This window comes from Bubalus bubalis, chromosome X (genome assembly GCF_019923935.1).
Source record: "Bubalus bubalis isolate 160015118507 breed Murrah chromosome X, NDDB_SH_1, whole genome shotgun sequence".
Taxonomy (NCBI): Eukaryota; Metazoa; Chordata; class Mammalia; order Artiodactyla; family Bovidae; genus Bubalus; species Bubalus bubalis.
In genome coordinates this window covers 37,955,216-37,979,313 of record NC_059181.1, presented here as the reverse complement: position 1 = coordinate 37,979,313, position 24,098 = coordinate 37,955,216, and the positions used below count along the sequence as shown (strand labels likewise).

Here is a 24,098-nt window from a genome sequence, read left to right as displayed (position 1 = left end):
TCTCAGCTCAAATGTTTCCTCCTCAGAGAAACCTCCCCTCAGCGTCTCAGCTAAATACTAAGAGCCCGCGCACACGTCTTAGTCTCTCCAGCCAGTGTTCTGCAGGCAGGGAGCTGGCTTTGAAATGGCCTTTGCATAGCAAATGTACTGTTTTTGCTGAAATATATGTGTTTGGGTTTGTTTGGTGAGGGCAGAGTCAGGACTTGAGTGAGGCACTCACTGACAGTCGTGCAAGCATGAATTTTGCGCCCGAGGTTCCTTGCTTGCTCACTCTGGTCTCCCAATCCCATAGAAAGGCAATGCCAAAGAATGCTCAAACTACCGCACAATTGCACTCATCTCACACGCTAGTAAAGTAATGCTCAAAATTCTCCAAGCCAGGCTTCAGCAATATGTGAACCGTGAACTTCCTGATGTTCAAGCTGGTTTTAGAAAAGGCAGAGGAACCAGAGATCAAATTGCCAACATCTGCTGGATCATGGAAAAAGCAAGAGAGTTCCAGAAAAACATCTATTTCTGCTTTATGACTATGCCAAAGCCTTTGACTGTGTGGATCACAATAAACTGTGGAAACTTCTGAAAGAGATAGGAATATCAGACCACCTGATCTGCTTCTTGAGAAACCTGTATACAGGTCAGGAAGCAACAGTTAGAACTGGACATGGAACAACAGACTGGTTCCAAATAGGAAAAGGAGTACGTCAAGGCTGTATATTGTCACCCTGCTTATTTAACTTATATGCAGAGTACATCATGAGAAACGCTGGACTGGAAGAAACACAAGCTGGAATCAAGATTGCTGGGAGAATTATCAATAACCTCAGATATGCAGATGACACCACCCTTATGGCAGAAAGTGAAGAGGAACTAAGAAGCCTCTTGATGAAAGTGAAAGTGGAGAGTGAAAAAGTTGGCTTAAAGCTCAGCATTCAGAAAACGAAGATCATGGCATCCAGTCCCATCACTTCATGGCAAATACATGGGGAAACAGTGGAAACAGTGTCAGACTTTATTGTTTTGGGCTCCAAAATCACTGCAGATGGTGACTGCAGCCATGAAATTAAAAGACGCTTACTCCTTGGAAGGAAAGTTATGACCAACCTAGATAGCATATTCAAAAGCAGAGACATTACTTTGCCAACAAAGGTTCATCTAGTCAAGGCTATGGTTTTTCCTGTGGTCATGTATGGATGTAAGAGTTGGACTGTGAAGAAGGCTGAGTGCCGAAGAATTGATGCTTTTGAACTGTGGTGTTGGAGAAGACTCTTGAGAGTTCCTTGGACTGCAAGGAGATCCACCCAGTCCATTCTGAAGGAGATCAGCCCTGGGATTTCTTTAGAAGGAATGATGCTAAAGCTGAAACTACAATACTTTGGCCACCTCATGCGAAGAGTTGACTCATTGGAAAAGACTCTGATGCTGGGAGGGATTGGGGGCAGGAGGAGAAGGGGATGCCAGAGGATGAGATGGCTGGATGGCATCACTGACTCGATGGATGTGAGTCTGGGTGAACTCTGGGAGTTGGTGATGGACAGGGAGATCTGGCGTGCTGCAATTCATGGGGTCGCAAAGAGTCAGACACAACTGAGCGACTGATCTGATCTGATCTAATCTTAGGTGAGGGGACGCTGTGGAAACAGCTGAAGGCCCCCCCAGCTCTTCTAGACCCCACAGGTAGCCCATCTTCTTCCATCCTCAACCTCCAATCTGCACTATACACAGCAGCAAGAATAATCTCCGAAGCCTTCAATGTTTACCACTTGTTCCATAAGTCGAAGTTGATTAAGGGTATTAAGGCTTCCCGCCGACATCTCTTGCTTCTGTCTCTTTTAATTTTTCTCAACATCTGCTGCAGGAAAGCCAATCTCATTGTCATACTTGTACACGTCTTTCCCTTTGCTGCCATCACAGCCTTTCACCCTTGAACGCTTCCCCCTCTGTCCCCTCCTAGGCGTCTTTATTGGAACATGTCAGCTCCTCCTTTGTCAAAACCCTGGGCCAGCCCCACCTCCAGACCCTCCAAGTGGAAGGCTCGTCAGTCAAAACACCATCATTATTCTCAGCTTCCCCATCCTTCTCATTTTCCTGAATTCTTAGAATTGATTTATGTCTCATTTTTATAATGGGGAGGGAGGAGGGAGGAGGGTTCGGGATGGGGAACATATGTATACCTGTGGCGGATTCATTTTGATATTTGGCAAAACTGATACAATTATGTAAAGTTTAAAAATAAAATTAAAAAAAAAAATAAACTCTCAGTAGGGCACAGCGATGGGTGTGGTATGCCACCCAGATCCCCTTCATGAATAATGGACTTGTGCTCCAGCTGCTGCGCATGCGCTGGAAGGTGGCTTTCAGCTGTCAGCCCTAGTTGGGCACTGGCACAGCTGCAGAGAGCTGATGCACCCAAGGTCGCATACCCTTCCAAGGCCACCTGCATTCAGGGACTGATTGACGGGGGGACATGAAAACCTGACTCCCTCCTCCCAACCTGCGACAACGCTTAAATGACCATCTCAGATCTAGAATTTTCTATCAGGTCAGCTGAGGCTGCTCGCGGGCCTGCATCGCAGTTTGACTTCTCCTGTTTCCTTCCCCGCCCTTCTCAAGGGCACGCCGGCATCAACAACCTGCAGGCTGAAACCTGTCTCAGAGTCGGCTTCTCAGGAAACTCAGCCCACAACAGGGATGTTCAAGTTTATTCATTGGAAATTGTGTTATTTACACGTTTATCTATCATAGTTCCTTCTCTCAATAAAAAAATTCTTGAGGATAGAAGCTATCAGATGGTGATGATTCCTGCAGATCTTTTCGCAGCTTTATCACCCTCAATAGCCATAAATGGCTAATTAATAAAGCCTTGCTAATTTTGTAACTCATGTTGTGACCATTCATACCGGTAAACATAAATGAAGAGGCTTGGCTCTTACCCCAGGTACCTCCTGCCCTGAAAATTCAGCCTTCCCTCTGGAAAGCAGGTTTTATACTTCCAAGTATAATCATTCTTATAGAAGGAATCAATAAGTACTTAGAGAACCAACAGAGTGGTTTGGAAATTACAAAATCACCCAACCTTGCATGCATTGGGCCATGACTGAGAATACAAAGAGGAATTCTTTACTCACAGCTAAGCTTTCAGTACTAAATCACTCATTGGCTTTGACATAAATCTCAAAACCAGATGAAGGTGATTAACAGACCCAGTTCAGTCTCAATACTCACTTAGAACAATGTTAAAATCATTACCATCAATAGTTTATGGAATAACTTTACAATCCAGGACAAAATTATGTTTTCTCAAACATGTAAGTTATTCTTGGTTAAAGGATGGAGAAATAGATTAATTATGGCCTTGGAAATTTTTCAGTGCTTCTTAAATTTATAATAAACCTGCTGGCTTTATCTTTAAAGGAAATGGGTCTACTTAAAAATTGATGGAGCACCTTCTACACTACAGACTTTCCAGAAGACTTTAAAAACTCTTACTCCCACCCAGATTTAACCAGGTTTTAGTACTTGTTATCATTTAAATGAGTTTCTGCATAAGAACAATACTGAAATTACTCTGTAACATTGGAATTTTTTCCCTTTGATGTTAATAAAACATCTTGGACATGCAATAAAATGTTTAAATCATGTATTTCTCCAACAGAATAAAACCTTTCCAAAAACACCTTATAGCAGGGAACAATAATTGTGAATATATATTTTATTTGTAAAATTGTTTGCATTAATATAGAGCCCTTCCTCAGACTAGATTTGCAGCAAGAGCATGCTGTTTTCCCATAAAATGAAGAACTACCTTATTCACATGTCAAGTCTGACCTTTTATCCCAGTTTTTGCTGAATGAGAGAGAATTCTCTCTTATAAGAGTTAGCTCTCTGAGTACCCAAAGTTTACTATATATAATAGGGTGACACCCTATGCTGCCTACCTGGCATTTCTTCCATGGCAAGTGTATTAGGTAGAAGAATGTCTTCCAAACATTTATTCCCCACCAGAACCTCAGGATGTGACCTTTTAAAAATATATTTATTTTTTTGGCTGTGTCGGGTCTTAGTTGCATGCTCAGGATCTTAGTTTCAGTATGTGAGATCTTTTATTGCAGGCCACAGTCTCTATAGTTGTAGTGTGCGGGCTCCAGAGCATGTGGTCTCACTGCTGCTGCTGCTGCTGCCAAGTCTCTTCAGTCGTGTCCGACTCTGTGTGACCCCATAGACGGCAGCCCACCAGGCTCCCTCGTCCCTGGGATTCTCCAGGCAGGAACACTGGAGTGGGTTGCCATTTCCTTCTCTAATGCATGAAAGTGAAAAGTGAAAGGGAAGTCGCTCAGTCGTGTCCGACCCTTCGCGACCCCATGGACTGCAGCCTACCAGGCTCCTCCATCCATGGGATTTTCCAGGCAAGAGTACTGGAGTGGGTCGCCAGTGCCTTCTCCGTGGTCTCACTAGTAGAGGCTTATTTGCTCCGAGGCATGTGGAATCTTAGTTCCCTGACCAGGGATGGAACCCACGTACCCTGCACTGCTAGGTGGATTCTTAACCACTGGACCACAGGTCCTAGAATGTGACCTTTTTTTAGAAGCAGGGTCTTTGCAGATGTACTTAGTTAAAAGGAGGTCATACTGGGCTCCAAAATCACTGCAGATGGTGACTGCAGCCATGAAATTAAAAGATGCTTATTCCTTGGAAGAAAAGCTATGACCAACCTAGACAGCATATTAAAAAGCAGAGACATTACTTTGGTCTCTGCTAGATTACTAGATTACAAAGGTCCATCTAGTCAAAGCTATGGTTTTTCCAGTAGTCATGCATGAATGTGAGAGTTGGACCAAAAAGAAAGCTGAGCACCGAAGAATTGATGCTTTTTAACTGTGGTGTTAGAGAAGATCTCTTGAGAGTCCCTTCAACTGCAAGGAGATCCAATCAGTCCATCCTAAAGGAAATCAGTCTTGAATATTCATTGGAAGGACTGATGCTGAAGCTGAAACTCCAGTACTTTGGCCACCTGATGTGAAGAACTGACTCATTTGAAAAGACCCTGATGCTAGGAAAGATTGAAGGTGGGAGGAGAAGGGGACAACCTAGGATAAGATGATTGGATGGCATCACTGACTTGATGGACATGAGTGTGTGTAAGCCCTGGGAGTTGGTGATGGACAGGGAAGCCTGGTGTGCTGCAGTCCATGGGGTTGCAAAGAGTCAGAACCAACTGAGCAACTAAACTGAACTGATACTGGATTAGGGTTGGTCTAAGTTTAATATAACTTATATCCTCATAAGAAGAGGCACATGTGGACAGAGAAAATGGGAATAAAGGAAGGATGGAGGCAGAGGCTGGAGTGATGCAGCCACAAGGCAAGAAATGCCTGAAATTACTGGAAGTGGGAAAGAGACAAGGAAGGATCCTCCCCTAGAGGCATTGTGTGTGTGTGTATGTGTGGTGGTGGTGGGGTGTTGTCCTGCCAACACTTGGATTTTGGACTTCTAGCCTCCAGAGCTGTGAGAGAATACATTTCTGTTGTTTTAAGCCACCCAGTTTGTGGGAATTTGTTATGGCAGTCCTGGGAGACTAAGGCAGCAGGGTACATTGACTCGAACTGGTTCAGCAAGAACATGAGGGGAAAATATTTTCTTTTGCCTTGTTTGTTGCATTTGGTTTTTGCAGGATGCAGCAGACAATGCTGGTGCTCTACCCAGAGGCCCTCAGAGGACCCTGATCTATATCTTTTGCCCCCTCTTCCCTTTTCAGTGTGCTTTTTACATATACTTATTTATTTATTTATTTTTAGTTTTGGCTGTGCTGGGTCTTCATTGCTGCACCAGGGCTTTCTCTAGCTGCCATGATGAGGGCTACTCTCTAGCTGCGGTGTGCAGGCTTCTAGAGCATGGGCTTCAGTAGTTGCAGCTCGTGGGCTTAGTTGCTCAGTGGCATGTGGATCTTCCCCGACCAGGGATTGAACCTGTGTCCCCTGTATTGGCAGGCAGATTCTTAACCACTGGACCACCAGGGAAGTCTCCATCAGTGTGCTTTTAATACCTAACACTCAGCTCCTCTTTAGGAGATGGCCCTCTGACTCCCCAGCTGCTCTTCCTGCCAAAGTGGGAAGCTGCTGTATGGGTACAGGGAGCTCAGCCTGGTGCTCTGTGACAACCTAGAGGGGTGGGATGGGGTGGGAGGTGAGGTTCAGGAGGGAGGGGACCATATGTGTACTTGTGGCTGATTCACATTGTTGTATGGCAGAAGCCAGCCCATAATGTAAAGCAATTATCTTCCAATTATAAAAAAAAAAAAAAAGAATCCAAAGATAAAATCCAAAGCTAGTAAAACACAAAGAAAAAAAGTGCCAGAGGATTCACCACCCACCTCTCCATGCTGCCCTTGACCAATGACTGCTTCCAAGGATACAAGCCCATCCTCCCTGTCTCAGGTTGGGGCGACACTGGGGCATAACCTCCACTCCAGAGCTCGCCTGTTGGATCAGCCCGAAGCACTGTGCCTGACGTGGCATTTGGGTGACCAGATCACTCTAGTTTGCCTGTGGCCTTCCTGATAGTCCCGTGTCCCTAGAAATCCCTTAGTCAATCTTAAACTCAAAAAGCAGAAGCAGAGAGTGAGTTTTAGGCCTCATACACTCACCTCTGAATGTCTTAGGTTATCAGAGTGAACTACAGCAGTGAGCAAAACACATGCTCAGCCAGAAACACACTGGTGCACAATATTATAAATCATCGTCCCTTAACGGAAAGGTCAATTCTGTCCTTTGTTTCTGCAATGGCTTCTGTTTAGAGCCATTTTCCTTCCCAAAGACTCCTGATCAGAAATCATAACTAATAAGAAACATAACGAAGAAAAGAATTTAGTAGAGATGGGTTGTGTAAAAGGTTCTGTGGGGATCACTCAGAACTGATTTGTGTATGAGTCACTTGTAGGATTAGTTTTTATCCTCTAAAAGGCCTACTCATTCTGTATGAGGCTAGGAGTATCTTTTTTTTTAATTTTTTGAAGTTTAGTTGATTTACAATGTGTTAATTTCTGCTGCACAGCAAGGAGACTCCATTATATATAAAAAGAACATACATACATATATGTAAACATATAATATACATATTCTTTTCCATTCTGGTTTATCACAGGGTAGCGAATATATTTCCCTGTGCTGTACAGTAGGACCTTATTGTGTAGCCGTCCTATATATGCTGCTGCTGCCACCAAGTCATTTCAGTCGTGTCTGACTCTGCGACCCCAGAGGCGGCAGCCCACCAGGCTCCCCCATCCCTGGGATTCTCCAGGCAAGAACACTGGAGTGGGTTGCCATTTCCTTCTCCAATGCATGAAAGTGAAAACTGAAAGTGAAGTCGCTCAGTCGTGTCTGACTCTTCGCGACCCCATGGACTGCAGCCTACCAGGCTTCTCCGTCCATGGGATTCTCCAGGCAAGAGTACTGGAGTGGGGTGCCATTGCCTTCTCCATATATACTAGTTTGCATCTATTAATCCTATACTCGAAGCTGGGAGTTTTGTAACATAGGGCTTCTCCTAGGAGGATCTGCACTTTTTAATTTTAGTGTATTTATTTATGGACTTATGTAATCATGTACGTAAAACATTTACATGTTAAGAAATTTAAACCATATAAAAGGATATATTGCAGAAATAAAGTCTCCCTCCTACCTCTAACCTTGAACCTCCCAGCTTCACTTCTCACAGACAACAATTATTACTAGTTTCTTGTATATCAAAAGGGTTACTTTGGACCTATAAAAGAAGGCCTGTTCCCGTTCCCATACATCCTGTGAGAGATTAACAGCAGGATAGGAAGTAGGGTAGGTCAGCTTCACAGCCAGGATTCAGATTTAAAAGGCTGAAGGACCCTTGGATTTGAGTTTTGAAACACTAAGCTGATGCAGACGCCATCACTGTGTCCTTCACATTAGATTGAATTTTTTTTTCACCAAACTGTAATATTCAAACAATGACAGCATCTTCCCCATGCCTTGAGATTTCTAGGCTGTCTGGATTTCATTATTTTCTTCAGCCTTTGTGGTAGCAATACACAAGAAAGCCAGTTATCATAATGGCTGGTTTCAGGGCATTCAAAAGGATAATTCAGACATGCTTTTAACACAGAAACTCACAAGATGAAAGGCATCAGCCAAGATTATCTCTTTTTGTAGAGATGAGAAATTGGACACTCAAGAGGCCGGAGAGCTGTAATAGTAGGGATAGCAACATAACCTAAATTTTGTAGCCTCAACTGTGCTCTCCTTGAATGGAAGAGAGGTTTGTTTTTCACTAGGTAATTGTATCTGGGAATGATTTCAAAGGGGGGTTAGTTTCAAGGCAGAAAGTTTCCCTACCTTTGGGGTAGCCACCTGAAGGTGCATCCCGAATTTAGCCGCACTCATCATGATGGAGTGCAGGATGTTATTCCCATCCCCAATCCAGCTGAGGGTAAGGCCTTTCAGAGAGCCGTAGTGTTCCTGAAAGTCAAGGGATGGAGGAAATTACATCCAGGAGGAAATCCACTTCTGTGAAACAATTATTAGAGTTACTATAAAAGAAACAGTCCACATCTCGATTTTAAATGCTTTGTTGGAATGAAGAAACTACTTTTTTTTTTTTGCATTATACAGAGCAATTTGATAACATGAAGGTACAATCACCAAAAAGAAGTCCTAATCACCAAAAAATATCCTAATATCTTAAGCCAAGACATCATATGAACATATGAAGATTCATATTTTCATATATCACAAATCTGAATCTGTGTTGCATTTGTTCTTTCAGTTAACAATTGAGAACCATCCATGTCCAGACACTGTCCTTGGCCCTGGAGATATAACAATGAACAGAGGAGACAAAACCCTCTGCCTTTATGAAGCTTATACTTGTTAGAATAAGAAAGGGGAAATACAATGCACCTAGAACAATATAGCATGGGTATTGAGAATGTTCCTGTTTATATAGCTGAAAAACCATTAATATACTTGATTTCTTATGGATATTGACATGGACAGTTAAAGTATGAACATATGCTTCGAAATCATAAATACAAACACCAGGATAAAATGTCTTTGAGGGGTTGAAGGAAATGGGATCAAAGATAGTTACACAGCGGACTTGAAATCTACCTGTAATATTTTTTGGCCACACTGCATGGGATTGCAGGATCTTAGTTCCCTGACCAGGGATTGAACCTGCACCCCCTGAAGTGGGACCCTGGAGTCTTAACCACCAGACCACCAGGGAAGTCCCTGTAATATTTTACTTAAAAACAAAAAATTCTAAAGTAAGATTTGCCAAAACTGCATAATGGGCACATGGGTGTTTGTTTTACTTTTCTTGAAGTGTCTGTAGGTTTCATATATTGTACACATTTATATATTTACAAATGTAAAGAGATTTAAATGTAAGTGTAAAGATTTTAAGATTTTTAAGAGAGAAAGGCTAACTAATTTGGAGATCACAAATTAGTTAAGTGGCTAAGCTAGGATGTAAATCCAGGTCCATCTGATTTAAATTCCATGCTCTTAACAAGCTGCTATTTATTCATTCAGCTCCTACTTTGAGCATGTCTGTTGTGAAGGCATTGCACCAGGTCCTGCAGGGGACAATATGATGAATAGAACATTTCACTGTCCCTCATGAATATATAAACTAGTAATGATGAAACCCCAGCGAGAAGCATTAAATTATCTGGCATACATGTAAAGCCATACCTACAAACAGCTGCTTGGTGTCTAACATAGTATATCCTCTCTGCATTCATCTTATCTTCATCACCAAAGAGTTTCATTTTGAGTTTAACCTCACATTTACATGTGTGTGGCATATTCAAATGAGGAGCAAGGTGGACCTGTCCAGTTTGCCCTGTCTCCCAGAATAGTTCATAGATGCAGAAACCATGGTTGTTAGGATTCCCAGTGGCAAGACTATGTAGACTGGCTGTGGCCAACCCAACAGGATGAATCTTTCAAAGTTACTCAGGTTCATAATTTGAAGGGACATGGCTAAATCTGCACCTCCATTCTATGAATTCTGCATGCTCTTAACTCCAGTCTTAAGCAGTTTATTAAAATAATAGCAAATGGCCTTCTTCTCAGAAAGTGATTTAGTAGTTGGCCATTTTGAATATTCAAAGCCCTCTCCATCAGTCTTCACTCCCAAATCATTGAACCTGACATATTATGCATGACATAAAGATGTTTCCATTTTCTGTGCTCCAGCACTCCCTGTTCATTCATTGTGTTAAATAAATGTGGCACCCAAAAAGCAAAGGTTTGAGAACTGAAGTGTCTTCTAGTCTGTTTTCAATAATGCCCTATCTTCCTTGGATATCAAGTTGTACACATATGCTATGCATCTCTGCCAAGATGTTATTTGAAAACAAAACACCAATACCACAATTTAAATGCTTCCATTTAGAGCTACTTAGGAATTATTTATTGATTTTGCTCTTGTGTGAGGCAAAGAAGTAAGCCAACCTGGAGCGTGAGGTAATCAGCCAGGATCTGGATAGGGTGGTACAAATCTGATAGCCCATTGACAATTGGGATGGATGCTTCTTTAGCCAGGAGGTCCAGATCTGATTGTTTGTACACTCGCGCCAGCACGGCATCTGTCATGCTAGACAACACACTGTGGCAAATGAAGAAAAGATTATCCAAGTTGATTAGACTTAATAATTCCTTCTTAATTTAGGATCTTAAAGAGTCATAAGAAATGCTAATACATGAGAATTTTTACTGTTACAACTACCTATCAACATGACAGGTTTAAAAGCTAATGATAAATATGTAGTCATTACAGAAGCCAGATGTTGTTCCCCTGATGTCTTAGCCTTGATTTTAGTATTTTCTGCAGTGCTAAGAAGCCAATTGTGGGCCTATCAATTGTAATGATGAACTATAATTGATATATGGCAATTGGGAAAGTTGAAAGGGACAAGACCAAAGACAAGATATATAGAGAAAAATTAGTAAACTGGATTGTAGCATTTGGGAGGGGGGACATCACCCCTCAAGTATGCAGTTTCACTACAAAAGAGAAAGTAGCAGTGTGGCAACCGTGGAGGTAAACACACAGATTGTTTTTCAAGAGAGAACCTTCTGGAAGGAGTGCCATTAGCTGACAGCCCCCAGGTGCTGCACCTTTGGGATCTGTCACAGCATTTCTGTCAAGGCCACAACCTCCCCAGCCTGTTCCCACCAAGGGCCAAGCACAGTGGGCTCCCCAGAGCTGGGCCATTCTGCCTGACATGGGACGTCTCTGTTGGGCAGTGAAGATGGATATAACTATTCTAATTTTATAGCTGAAGGACCTGAAATACAAAGAAGTTTAGTAACTTGCCCCAGCTCACACAACTCATTACATTGGAAGAACTCATCTTCAAACCAAAGTCAGTTTAATTTCAAAAGTCCATGATCTTACCATTATAATACATTGCCTCAAATGTGCAGATGATAAAAACCTGGAATGAGAATCTGGGATCCAGAATTTAAGTTCTCTCCATGTGTCAGAGTGATGGCAGTCCCTCAGCTAAAGTTTTAGCCTTACAAAAATAACAGGGATGGCTTTTTGTTTAAAATCTTGCTTTTTTCATTATTATATCTTATTTCTTATTAAACAGAAACCCCACAGCAGAAGCTTCTAGTCATTTCAGTTTTAAGGAACTCTTTATAATGGCAAAAAAGGGAAAACCTCTCATGATAGTAGTTTTATTAAATATAGAGTCATTATTATAAGGTATCCTTATACCTTATAAGTTAGTTATTATAAGTTAGTCTTATAATAAGTTATTATTATAAGTTAGACTTTATAATTTTGAGTCTCTAAATTACTAGCTGTGTGATCTTGAACATGTTATTTAATTTCTCTATAACTTGGTTTCTTCATCTGTAAGACATGGAACAACAGACTGGTTCCAAATAGGAAAAGGAGTACATCAAGGCTGTATATTGTCACCCTGCTTATTTAACTTATATGCAGAGTACATCATGAGAAACGCTGGGCTGGAAGAAGCACAAGCTGGAATCAAGATTGCCGGGAGAAATATCAATAACCTCAGATATGCAGATGACACCACCCTTATGGCAGAAAGTGAAGAGGAACTAAGAAGCCTCTTGATGAAAGTGAAAGAGGAGAGTGAAAAAGTTGGCTTAAAGCTCAACATTCAGAAAATGAAGATCACGCCATCTGGTCCCATCACTTCATGGCAAATACATGGGGAAACAGTGGAAGCAGTGTCAGACTTTATTTTTCTGGGCTCCAAAATCACTACAGATGGTGACTGCAGCCATGAAATTAAAAGATGCTTACTCCTTGGAAGGAAAGTTATGACCAACCTAGATAGCATATTTAAAAGCAGAGACATTACTTTGCCAACAAAGGTCCGTCTAGTCAAGCTATGGTTTTTCCAGTGGTCATGTATGGATGTGAGAGTTGGACTGTGAAGAAAGCTGAGTGCCAAAGAATTGATGCTTTTAAACTGCAGTGTTGGAGAAGACTCTTGGGAGTCCCTTAGACTGCAAGGAGATCCAACCAGTCCATTCTAAAGGAGATCAGCCCTGGGATTTCTTTGGAAGGAATGATGCTAAAGCTGAAACTCCAGTACTTTGGCCACCTCATGCAAAGAGTTGACTCATTGGAAAAGACTCTGATGCTGGGAAGGATTGGGGGCAGGAGGAGAAGGGGATGACAGAGGATGAGATGGCTGGATGGCATCATCGATGGATGTGAGTTTGAGTGAACTTCGGGAGGTGGTGATGGGCAGGGAGGCCTGGTGTGCTGTGATTCATGGGGTCACAAAGAGTCGGATATGACTGAGTAACCGAACTGAGCTGAACTGAAAGCCATTATAACGGTATCTATCTCATTGTGTTGTTGTGAGGATTATATGAGATAACCTACATAAGATGCATAGTATGATGCCTTGTTCATGGTGAAAGATCAAAAAGTAGTTGATGATATTACCATGTCAAAAGAAACTGTATAAAAACTAAAGCTAGTATGTATTTAGTAAGTATTTCATGGATTTGTATTTAAATCATCGTATATTTGGAAAATTAATCCTTTTTATATGTCTGAGCAACAGACTGGTTCCAAATCGGGAAAGGAGTATGTCAAGGCTGTACATTGTCACCCTGCTTATTCAACTTATATGCAGAGTACATCATACGAAATGCAGGGCTGGATGAAGCACAAGCTGGAATCAAGATTGCTGGGAGAAATATCAATAATCTCAGATATACAGATGACACCACCCTTATGGCAGAAAGTGAAGAAGTAAAGAGTCTCTTGATGAAAGTGAAAAAGAGTGAAGAAGCAGGCTTAAAACTCAACATTCCAAAAACTAAGATCATGGCATCCGGTCCCATCACTTCATGGCAAATCGATGGGGAAACAATGGAAACAGTGACAGACTTTCTTTTCTTAGGCTCCAAAATCACTGCAGATGGTGATTGCAGCCATGAAATTAAGACACTTGATCCTTGGAAGAAAAGCTACGACCAATCTAGACAGCATATTAAAAAGCAGAGATAGTACTTTGCCAACAAAGGTCTACCTAGTCAAAGCTATGATTTTTCTAGTAGTCATGTATGGATGTGAGAGTTGGACTATAAAGAAAGCTGAGCGCTGAAGAATTGATGCTTTTGAACTATGTGTGGTGTTGGCGAAGACTCTTGTGAGTCCCTTGGACTTCAAGGAGATCCAACCAGTCCATCCTAAAGGAAATCAGTCCTGAATATTCATTGGAAGGACTGATGCTGAAGCTGAAATTTCAATACTTTGGCCACCTGATGCAAAGAACTGACTCATTTGAAAAGACCCTGATGCTGGGAAAGATTGAAGGTGGGAGGAGAAGGGGATGACAGAGGATAAGATAGCTGGATGGCATCACCAACTCAATGGACATAAGTTTGTGTAAGCTCCGGGAGTTGGTGATGGACAGGGAGGCCTGATGTGCTGCAGTCCCTGGGGTCGCAAAGAGTTGGACACAACTGAACTGAACTGATATGGACTGAACTCAGTCCATAGAAAACTGTTGGCGCTTATAAAATTCAAGCACCACTAAAAAAAATTCCTTTATCCAAGAGATTAGACAATCAAAGATTGAAAATCATATTCCAGCAACAATAGTTTCTAGACTTGGATTAATTTTTTCAGCTGAGATGTGTAACATGCAGAATCCTAGTTCCCTGATCAGAGATGGAACCCATGACCCCTGCAGTGGAAGTGCAGAGTCCTTACCACTGTAAGTCCTTGGACTTTTTTTTTTCATATTTTCCTAATTTCTCATACCCATAGCTTCCAGATTTTCAGATTTCATGGATCAGCAAAATTTCTAAAACCATATGGCAATCAACATAAGATTTCTAACTTTTTGTTTATAAAATTAAGGACATGAGAAACAAACAAACATATAAAATATGTTAATATCTTCATTTAGTAAAAGACATTTTAACAACAAAAAATGTGTGAATGACTTAATCTCAAAAATCATCCTTGAGCTTGAATTAATTTAGCTTTATGACATTGACTCTGTTGTCTTTATTTTCTTATTTTAAAACTTCTGGTTAAAAATTCGTATGGCAGGGCATCAAGGGAGGGGGTCAAGACTTGCAAACCAGTGCTCTGAGCTGTCTAAGCACATTGTACATTGCAGTTTGAAAGAGGTGACTAAAAGAGCCACTTTAGAGTTTCTCCTGTGAAACAGGTGATATTTGATGGTTGACCAAGGTCAGGATCTTCCATTTTTGCTGCATATGAAAGTCACCCAGAGAATTCCTTATACTCTTGAGGCCCAGGCCATAATCTCTATCAATTTCATCAGAAAAATATAATCTCTAGAGATGCAACCTACTGATCAGCACTTTTAAAGACTTTCCAGAAATTCCAGTGTGCAGCCAAGGTTAAGAACCAAGGCTGGAACCTCACTGCTCAAATCAACAGTATCTGCATATAACCTGGGGCTTATTAGAACTGCAGAATTTCAGACCCCACCCTGAATCAAAATCTGTATTTTAACATGGTTTCCAGGTGACTCATTTGCATATTAAAGTTCGAGACTCCTTATAAAGAGGAAATTGATGCCACCATATTTTCAAAAGTACCATCCATTCTTTTCTTTGAAGCCTAACCAGCCTCACCCAACTCCGCAGAAATCAAGAGATCAAGGGATGGCAGCCCACAATGACAGAGGACTTTGTCCACAATCTCATTGGCAGAGAATGCTTTCTAGTTTAGTTGAAAGAAAAAAGCACCTCAAATCCTGAAAAATGAATCATTTACTCTCTTCCATTAAGGCTTCCATCTTTAGAGTAACCACCTAGCTTGATCAATCTCATGCCCTGAGGCAATGGTTCACAAACTTGGATGTGTATTAGAACTAAGTGAATAATAAACCACAGAGGTCCAAGCTCCTGAAATAGAGTAGGCCGGGTCTTTGTACTTTTACCAAGTTCCCCAAGTAACTCAGATAACCTTTCAAAGTTTTTGAACCATAGGCCTAAGACATAGGCTATCATATTAAAAGAATTTTGGATCTTCTCCCCTTTTTTCAAGATCACAGTACAAATTTCCTTCACCGTACAGAAATACTGACATTTCATATTACAGAATACAGGTTTTTGACTCTATGTTGGGAGAGTTATTTAGATTGCAGTAGATATCCCAATCGGAGAAGGCAATGGCACCCCACTCCAGTACTCTTGCCTGGAAAATCCCATGGATAGAGGAGCCTGGTAGGCTGCAGTCCATGGGGTCGCTAAGAGTCGGGCACGACTGAGCGACTTCCCTTCACTTTTCACTTTCCTGCATTGGAGAAGGAAATGGCAACCCACTCCAGTGTTCTTGCCTGGAGAATCCCAGGGACAGGGGAGCCTGGTGGGCTGCCATCTATGGGGTCGCACAGAGTCGGACACAACTGAAGCGACTTAGCAGCAGCAATAGCAGCAGCAGATATCCCAATAAGGTCTATAATTATAAACAATTATCAATTTCCTTTTTCAGAAGAATTGGTTAATTTTATGATCGTTAAAATCCTATCAGAGAGCAGTAGAGGGGTGTTTGACCCCAAAGGACATCTTTAAATATGCATCACTTCCCTCAGTGTGTAGAGATGGGATTTAAAAAAAAAAATCTGGATTAGCAGATTGCAGTTGACCTTCTGGAATCTCCCAGTCAGAAAAACTGATCTGACTTCTGTTGTAACCTCTCAGATAGTTTTAGGGAGCTAGTACTGTGGGCTGCCAACCTCTTGGTTCATGAACTCTACAATGCCCTGTTTTGTAAATGTTATCTTAATCTCATAGATTAAGAAAGCTTTGAGAAAAGTTTTGAGAAAAAGCTTTGAATTACAGTAAAGTTAGGAAAGATTGAAGAAAGGTGAGGCTGACAAAGGGAAACACTGGGAGAGCAACTGGAGAAGTCAATGCCCTATACACTTGAAATTTTCAAGAATATTGAAAAAGGGCAGTTATCGTTCCATGCCTTGAACAATCCCACGAGTTCTGGAAGCAAAGAAGCCAACAGGCAAGAAGGTATTTACTTGCCCTGTTTATAACATGGACTTTGTATCCCTGGGACCTTTGTGGTATAGTCTCATAAAATAGTGACTGGTCTGCTTTTTGAGGTTGCCCAACACCTTCTAGAAGGGTTCTTGACCTTGGCTGAACACTAGTATCACCTATGAAGGTGTACAAATGCTGATGCCATATTCAGCCCTTTGGAAGTTTAAACCAGAAGCTGTGGTGGGGGATTCATATCCGTATTTGTGAAGCTCTCCAAGTTAGTCCAATCTACAGACAAGGCTGAGAACCATTGTCTTAGAAAACAGAGATAGTGAGGAGGTGGCAGAAGAGTGGGATACTCCGCTTCTGGGTGGAACAATGGATCAGTGTAGAGGAAGAAAGTCTCGGTAGTGGCTGAACTCTCAGACTTTAAGAAAAGTAAGGGATAACACAATATGTTATGCTGGAAAGAACAAGATCTCATACACATAAAAGAAGTACAGCTGACCCCTGAACAACGTGGGTTTGAACCACAGAGGTCCACTTGTACGTGCATCTTTTCAACAGTAAGTACTAGAATATAGTCCCTGGTTGGTTGAATCCCTGGATGCTGAGGAACCACAGATACAGAGGGTGGACTGTAAGTTGTATGTGGATTAACTCCTGTGTTGTTCAAGGGTCTACTGTATTTTCCTTTCAGTTCAGTCACTACCAAGAGCTGCCATGGCAGTGGCAATAGCTATAATCTTTTCTCCCCTCAACATTTGTAAGCATCCCTAGTGCCCGAATTTTGGTCTTAATATTGTGCTATACCTAAAAAAGGAACCACAAACCAGAGGCTAGTTAATTCCATGTCCCTCGGCAGGATAAAATCAGTATAGTCTGTAACACCCTGTTGTTGCTAGGAAGCCAAAGATATTTTTAAAATAGGAGGGGCAGTGCTAAGAGGAAAAAAGGAGCAGCTTAACCGTTTGTCAAGTTGTGAGCATTTATAGCAAAAGTCATTAAGTAAAGCAAGCTGTGCTTATAAAAAGGCCATGAAGCTCATAAGAAAAGAGTGAATATAAAGAAAATGTACAAAAATATAATTGCAATGTCAAAGAAGGATGACTATTACCATTACATTTAAATGTATTTACTCAAGTAAGTAGGAAAATGCTTATATGTAACTGTGTAGATACAGATAGATATTTTGTGGGTTTTTGTTAAGTATATTTCTGTTCATAAAGTATAGATATCTGCCATTTTTAGTGTGTGTAAACCACAAATAATTAAGACAACTTAGAAGTCAAATTGTCCTAGAAATAGTAGAAGCTATAACATGAATGGAAAAGCCCCATCAGCATTTGTGGTCTTACATGAAGTGATGTAGAAGAAGAATCCTGCAGCTAACTAGCACCTGTTGTCATATACAATTTCCAATTAGAAAGATGATACAACCATTTATTCCAAAATAAATATTTAGTTTACTGTCCTGAAGAAGAAATCTAAATTTTCAAACTCACTCTCCTGTCACTCTGGGAGTGAAACCTCTCGGTGATCCAACTAATTATAAAACAATGCCAATCAGAAAAGCATATATTTTAAAACATTGAAACCAGGCCAGGTTAATATAGCATAAAAATATTACAATGAGTCATGTCCTGCCAGAGACTGAAAACAAATAAAAATTGAATGATACTCCATCTTTTAACTTCTTTAATAAATGAGAATTCATATGAAAAACAGAAGCAAGGATCCTATGGAAGACAGGATAAGCCCCCCTACCCCCACAGGACATTCTTGTCCTAATACCCACAGCCTGTGAGTGTTACCTTACATGACAATGGAAATTTTCCATGTGTGATTCAATTAAGGATCTTGAGATGGGGAGATTATCCTGGGCTGGGTCTAATCTAAGAGAGAGGTTCCTTATAACAGAGCAGCAGGAGGGAGACATCCCTGGTGGTCCAGAGGTTGGGGTTTTGTGCTTCTACTGCAGGGGGCATGGGTTCAATCCCTGGTTGAGGAACTAAGACACTGTAAGCTGCACAGTGAGGCAAAAAAAAAAAAAAAAAAAAGGAGAGAGAGAGAGAAAGCAAAGCGGGAGGTCAGAAGAGAAGATGCTAGCTATGTTGCTGGCTTTGATATGGAAGAAGGGAACCATGTGCCATAGGATGTAGGCAGCCACTGGAGGCTGGAAAGACCAAGGAATTGGATTCTCCCCTGGAGCCTCCTGAAGGATCACAGCCCTAGGGGGTTCATTTTAGACCTCTGACTTGCAGAAGTGTAAGATAATAAATCTTGTGTTAAGTCACTGCTGCTGCTGCTAAGTCGCTTCAGTCGTGTCCGACTCTTCCCAACCCCATGGACTGTAACCTACCAGGCTCCTCCATCCATGGGATTTTCCAGGCAAGAGTACTGGAGTGGGGTGCCATTGCCTTGGTAATTTGTTAAAGCAGCAATAGGAAACCAGTATCAGATCCCATTGTTAAAAGAGAAAACTAGGTGATAAAAATATATTCAAGCTAGTGGATGGCAGCTTGAATTTAATTCATCTTGAACTTAGCAAGCAGTTCCCGAACCCAACCAAAATTAAGTGATCACCAATCTGCTTAATCTGCATTTCTAGCCTCTTGAGATGATTTTTCTTCTTTCCAGTCTGCTAGAATTACACACACGCATTTAAATTCCAGGATCATGTAAGGATAAGAATAAAAGTAGGGGTAAGAATGTAAACAAAATTAAATCTATGATATTAATAGCATTGTGCTTAGTTTTATTGTTAAAAAATTAATCAGCTCTCTCATCAATGCGGTGTTTTGTGTGTATATTTTCCTTTTTAAAATATTTAGAGCATTCAAGGAAATTTGAAATGCTAGGCTTGTGATTAAGTTAAATGTTTTAGAGCATTTGATTAAGTTGCAATCAGTGTTTAAATGGTTGATGAGACTTGTTTTGTTCATTTAATATGTATTTGATTTAATGGCTGTATAAGTTAGTATGTGACCATTTAAAGCAATTGCTCTGAAACTTAAACACAACATCAGAATCACCAGGAGGGCTTATTAGAACACAGCCAATTGTGTTTCTGATTCAGTAGGTCTGGTTGTTGTTTTAGGGGCCCCCAAATTTGCATTTCTAACAAGCTGCCACGTACTGCTTATGCTGCTGGTTTGGGGACCACACTTTGAGAACCACTGAGGAATATGAGAAATGGAATATTCCCTGACATATCGGTAAACAAAGGATATCACAGTCATCAGTGATTAAAGCTACCATGGATGGTGAGCTGGTGAGCCCTGAAAAAACTCAGGATGTGAAAACACAAGGTACTGGCCCCAGACAACTGAGGTGCATATCAAAGGAATGATTTCAGTGAGCCAGACTCTTACATTTCCCATACATGAAAACCCACTAAATTCCTTAACTTGGGATATCTGGCTTTCTACATTCAGACTATCTGCCCTTTGTTGCAAAACTTCTATACAACCTGTCTCCTCCGATCAGTTCTCTTGGGGTTACTTGAGATGCTGCCTCCTGGGCTTGAAGTCACAAAAGTTCCCTCACAATAAAACATAACTCTCAACTTTTAGGTTGTGAATATTTTTTAAGTCCATAAATATTTGCTCTTTTTTCTAATGTTGCTCTTTTATGTTTATTGAAATGCTAAATTCATAAGACTATTATATTGGACTTCCCCGTTGGCCCAGCGGTAAAGAATCTGCCTGCAATTCAGGAGACGTGAAGACACTGGTTTGACCTCTGAGTCAGGAAGATCCCCTGGAGGAGGAAATGGCAACTTACTCCAGTATTCTTGCCTAGAGAATCTCATGGACAGAGGAGCCTGGCAGGCTATATAGTCCATGGGGTTGCAAAGAGTTAGACATGACTGAGTGACTAAACAAAACAAAAATATTTACTCTTTTTTCTAATGTTTACTCTTTTTATGTTTATAGAAATGCTAAAATTCATAAGATTAAGATATTGAACTGTAAAACAAAATACAAAGAATAGGGAATTTTCTATAGACAATAAAGCCTCTTGGACATTAAAGAATCTATGAGCAAGGGGGAGCATGACAAAGGTTAATAGAAAATGTCACTTCAATCCTTCAGCCACAGAAGCTACAGGTGAAACGGATTCAATGATACGGGGGAAGGAGCAACTCCTAAGCTGTTTTCACATTGGAATCACTTGGGAAAACAAAGATATTAGAGATCTTTAAATAGTCAATATTATTTTGTCAATAATGTTGCTTTCTGCTTTATGTTTAAAGGCACTATAAATCATAGAGAAATCACCATTCTTATTTTCCTTCCAGTCTACTATAAATCTTAAAAAAAAACACTTTTCACTGGAAACAATGACAAACCTGTAATTTGGGCTGGACTTAGAGGCCCACTAACAGTAATCTGGGCTTTTTATGTTGTCATTTAGTTGCTAAGTCACGTTTGACTCTTTTGTGACCCCATGGACTGTAGCCTGCCAGGTTCCTCGGGCCATGGGATTCTCCAGGCAAAAGTACCGGAGTGGTTTACAATTTCCTCCTTCAGGGGACATTCCTGACCCAGGGATCAAACCTGGGTCTCCTGCTTGGCAGGAGAATTCTTTACCATGGATTCACTGGGCTTTCTATATAGCCCTCCAGAAATTTATTATCCCAGCTTTACATATTGTAAGAGCTGTGTTATGTGTTACAAATGAAAGGTTGACAAAGTTAAAAATACTCTCTGGCTCTGTAATGACTTTTCATTTTGGTCCCTCTTCATTTCCATTGAACATATAGTTTTGTTTGCCTTCCGGTGGATTCCTGCAGCTTTGCAGTCTTAGGAATCTGTCAACAGTGGTAGCAAAACAGCTTTTGCAAAATCCAAAGTACCCAAATTTAAAGTTTCTGACACTGATCAATTTGCTCTGGATGTTTAATTAGCTATATGAGGATTTAAAATGAATAGTCAACAAGCTCAAATATTTACTCAACTTGATTTTGCCTAAATGTTTTAAAATGGCAACTATTTTTCACCATTATCTCTTTTCCTGTTGTTTAGAAAAAGGAGGAGCATGACATAGGATTTTAAATGGGAAGATGGTTGAGGAGATAAAATGTTAACATTGATGATTTCTGGATGATGGCAGTATTGGTGGTTCTATTTTAAAAATCTCTTTTAGTATTTTTTTCTTTTTTTTTAACCAAAAAGAGTATGACTGTAATAACCAGAAAAAAACATACCATTCAAAGAAGGAAATTTCTCCCAAACATGATTTTGAAAGTAATTGAAAATGAAATAGGACTTCCTAGAGTAATGGCTAATTCTTGGCCTTAGTGAAGAAATGTGCAAGGGAGTTATCAAAGACTAATAGTGTTATGTCAAAATGACCCAGTAGCCAACTTGAAGACAGATCACATTGGCCAAATAGGGTACAATTTAAGCACCAATAAGAGTATTAACTGCAATGAATTGAAACCTTCAAGTATTAATATATTAAAATGTATGAGTTTATGAATATACTACAAAACAGAGGAACATTGAGAAGAGCCATAGTAAGATCTATTTTAATTCAGTGTAAAAGAGAACTCTCTGTCAGTTTCTATGAATTCTGGTCAGAAAAGTCAGACCATATAAAAATGGAACAAGATAGCTCTGCATATAAAGAATACCCTGATGCTGGGTATTTTCATGCAGGCTAAAGAATGATTTCGAAGGAATGGTGTGGAGGAGGCATGAAAAGGATGGTTGATATAAAATAGCTCATAAAGATCTTTGAAATCTCAAGTTTCTATTATTCTTTAATATTTTCCCCTTTGGTATGAAATCAAAACTTGTTTAGGAATTAACTAAAACTCCCAGAAAGCCAAAATAAAGCAAAAAACCAAAACAATAAATACTGTAAAAAAAGTCTCCTACGGCTGGAGGAAGACCTGATGCAGAGTCCATGTGTGTGGGTAAACAGATACTAAAAACAAACAAAACCCCAAACCCAAATAGTGTGCTGGGCCAGATCTTAAGAGCAAACATGTATATGGATGAGATGGGCAATCACTCAACAATCCTGATATGCTTAGAAAGAGTTGCTGCTGCTGCTGCTGCTAAGTCGCCTCAGTCGTGTCTGACTCTGTGTGACCCCATAGACGGCAGCCCACCAGGCTCCCCCATCCCTGGGATTCTCCAGGCAAGAACACTGGAGTGGGTTGCCATTTCCTCCTCCAATGCATGCAAGTGAAAAGTGAAAGTGAAGTCGCTCAGTCGTCTCCAACTCTTCACAATCCCATGGACTGCAGCCCACCAGGCTCCTCCATCCATGGGATTTTCCAGGCAAGAGTACTGGAGTGGGGTACCATTGCCTTCTCCGTAGAAAGAGTTGAGTAGTTCCTAAACTATCAGAACATGGTGGATGCGTTGCAAAAGCTGAAGACAGACAGCGGTTGTATTCTCATAGGGTCATGCCATGCATTCTTTCCTATGTCCCTATCCTGCCTTGAATTTCTGTGTGTCCTAGTGTTGACCTAAAAAATATTAAAAACCTGAAAGTTGAGAGTTATGTTTCATTCAGTGGGAATTTTTAGGACTTCAAGGCCGGGAGACTGAATCTCAAGTAACCAGGAGAGAACTGCTCCAAGGAGGTGAGGAGCCAGGTTATATAGAAGTTTTGTTAACAAAGGGCAGGTGGTCTGAACATCTGAAGATTGTTGTTAATTAAAGAAAACTAGGTAACCTAACAAGGAATTCAGTTAACTTAATTCAAAAGGTAACTTAACTTAACTTTTCTTTGTATGGAAAGATGCAAGAGTCTGGGCTCACTGAAATCATTCCTTTCATACTCATCTCAGCTATCTGGGGCCAGTATCCTGTTCTCACATCCTGAGCTTCCTTCCTCAGGGCTCACCTAGGTAGTGGCCGCCATTCTGATGGCTGCTAGATCACAGGTACTCTCCTTCCTGAGTGCCTTTAGGGCTCACCAACGCACATTGGAGGGTTGCAGTCACTGATGACTGTGACTTCCTTGTTTACTGATATGGCAAGAAATATTCCATTTCTCACCCCTAATTTCCAGTATGTTATCAATGATGTCTCTCTCCAACCAGTTGAATAACTGATTGGCCAACAGTGGGAGGAATTTTGGGCTGTGTATGATGATACCATTGAGAATCCTGTAATCATTTAAAAATGGGCATTTCCTGTTTTTATTTTTTATGGAAACAGGCTAAGGCCCTAGAGAAGGCATAGACTTTATCCCCAGTGTAAATTGGCCAAGGAATAAACTTGCTGACTGAATCTCCCTCTGGGATGGAGAATATTCCAGTGCTCTGATATTCGCTACCCAGGTTATAATTTTAGTTATATCAATGTAAGAATGACAAGGAAACAAAATAATACCTTCAGCACACCTAGATTGGCTCCCCTCAAAGATGGAAGCACAGGGATGTTTAATGAAATTGCCATATGCAATTTCTTCAGGTAGGCTTCTATGATGGTCAGACTATTTTGATGTATATGTTTTGAAGATCTCAGAGATAAATGGTTAGGGCATAATGGTATTCATAACGACCTCCTCAAAATGTGCTATAGGAATTTTAGTGTTGGGTTAGTGTAAACTGACTAG

General features: G+C 40.8%; 1 protein-coding gene across 1 annotated transcript in view; it reads right to left on the bottom strand.

Annotated features, from left to right (window-relative positions):
• The window catches only part of OTC (ornithine transcarbamylase), a 72,980-nt gene that overhangs the window by 12,511 nt on the left and 36,371 nt on the right, over positions 1 to 24,098 (bottom strand). Inside the window, exons 5-6 of the mRNA XM_025276087.3 lie at positions 10,488 to 10,641; positions 8,361 to 8,483 (exon numbers count right to left, since the gene is read on the bottom strand). Of these exons, the coding sequence (XP_025131872.2) occupies positions 8,361 to 8,483; positions 10,488 to 10,641 (277 nt within the window). The remainder of the gene's footprint in view (positions 1 to 8,360; positions 8,484 to 10,487; positions 10,642 to 24,098) is intronic.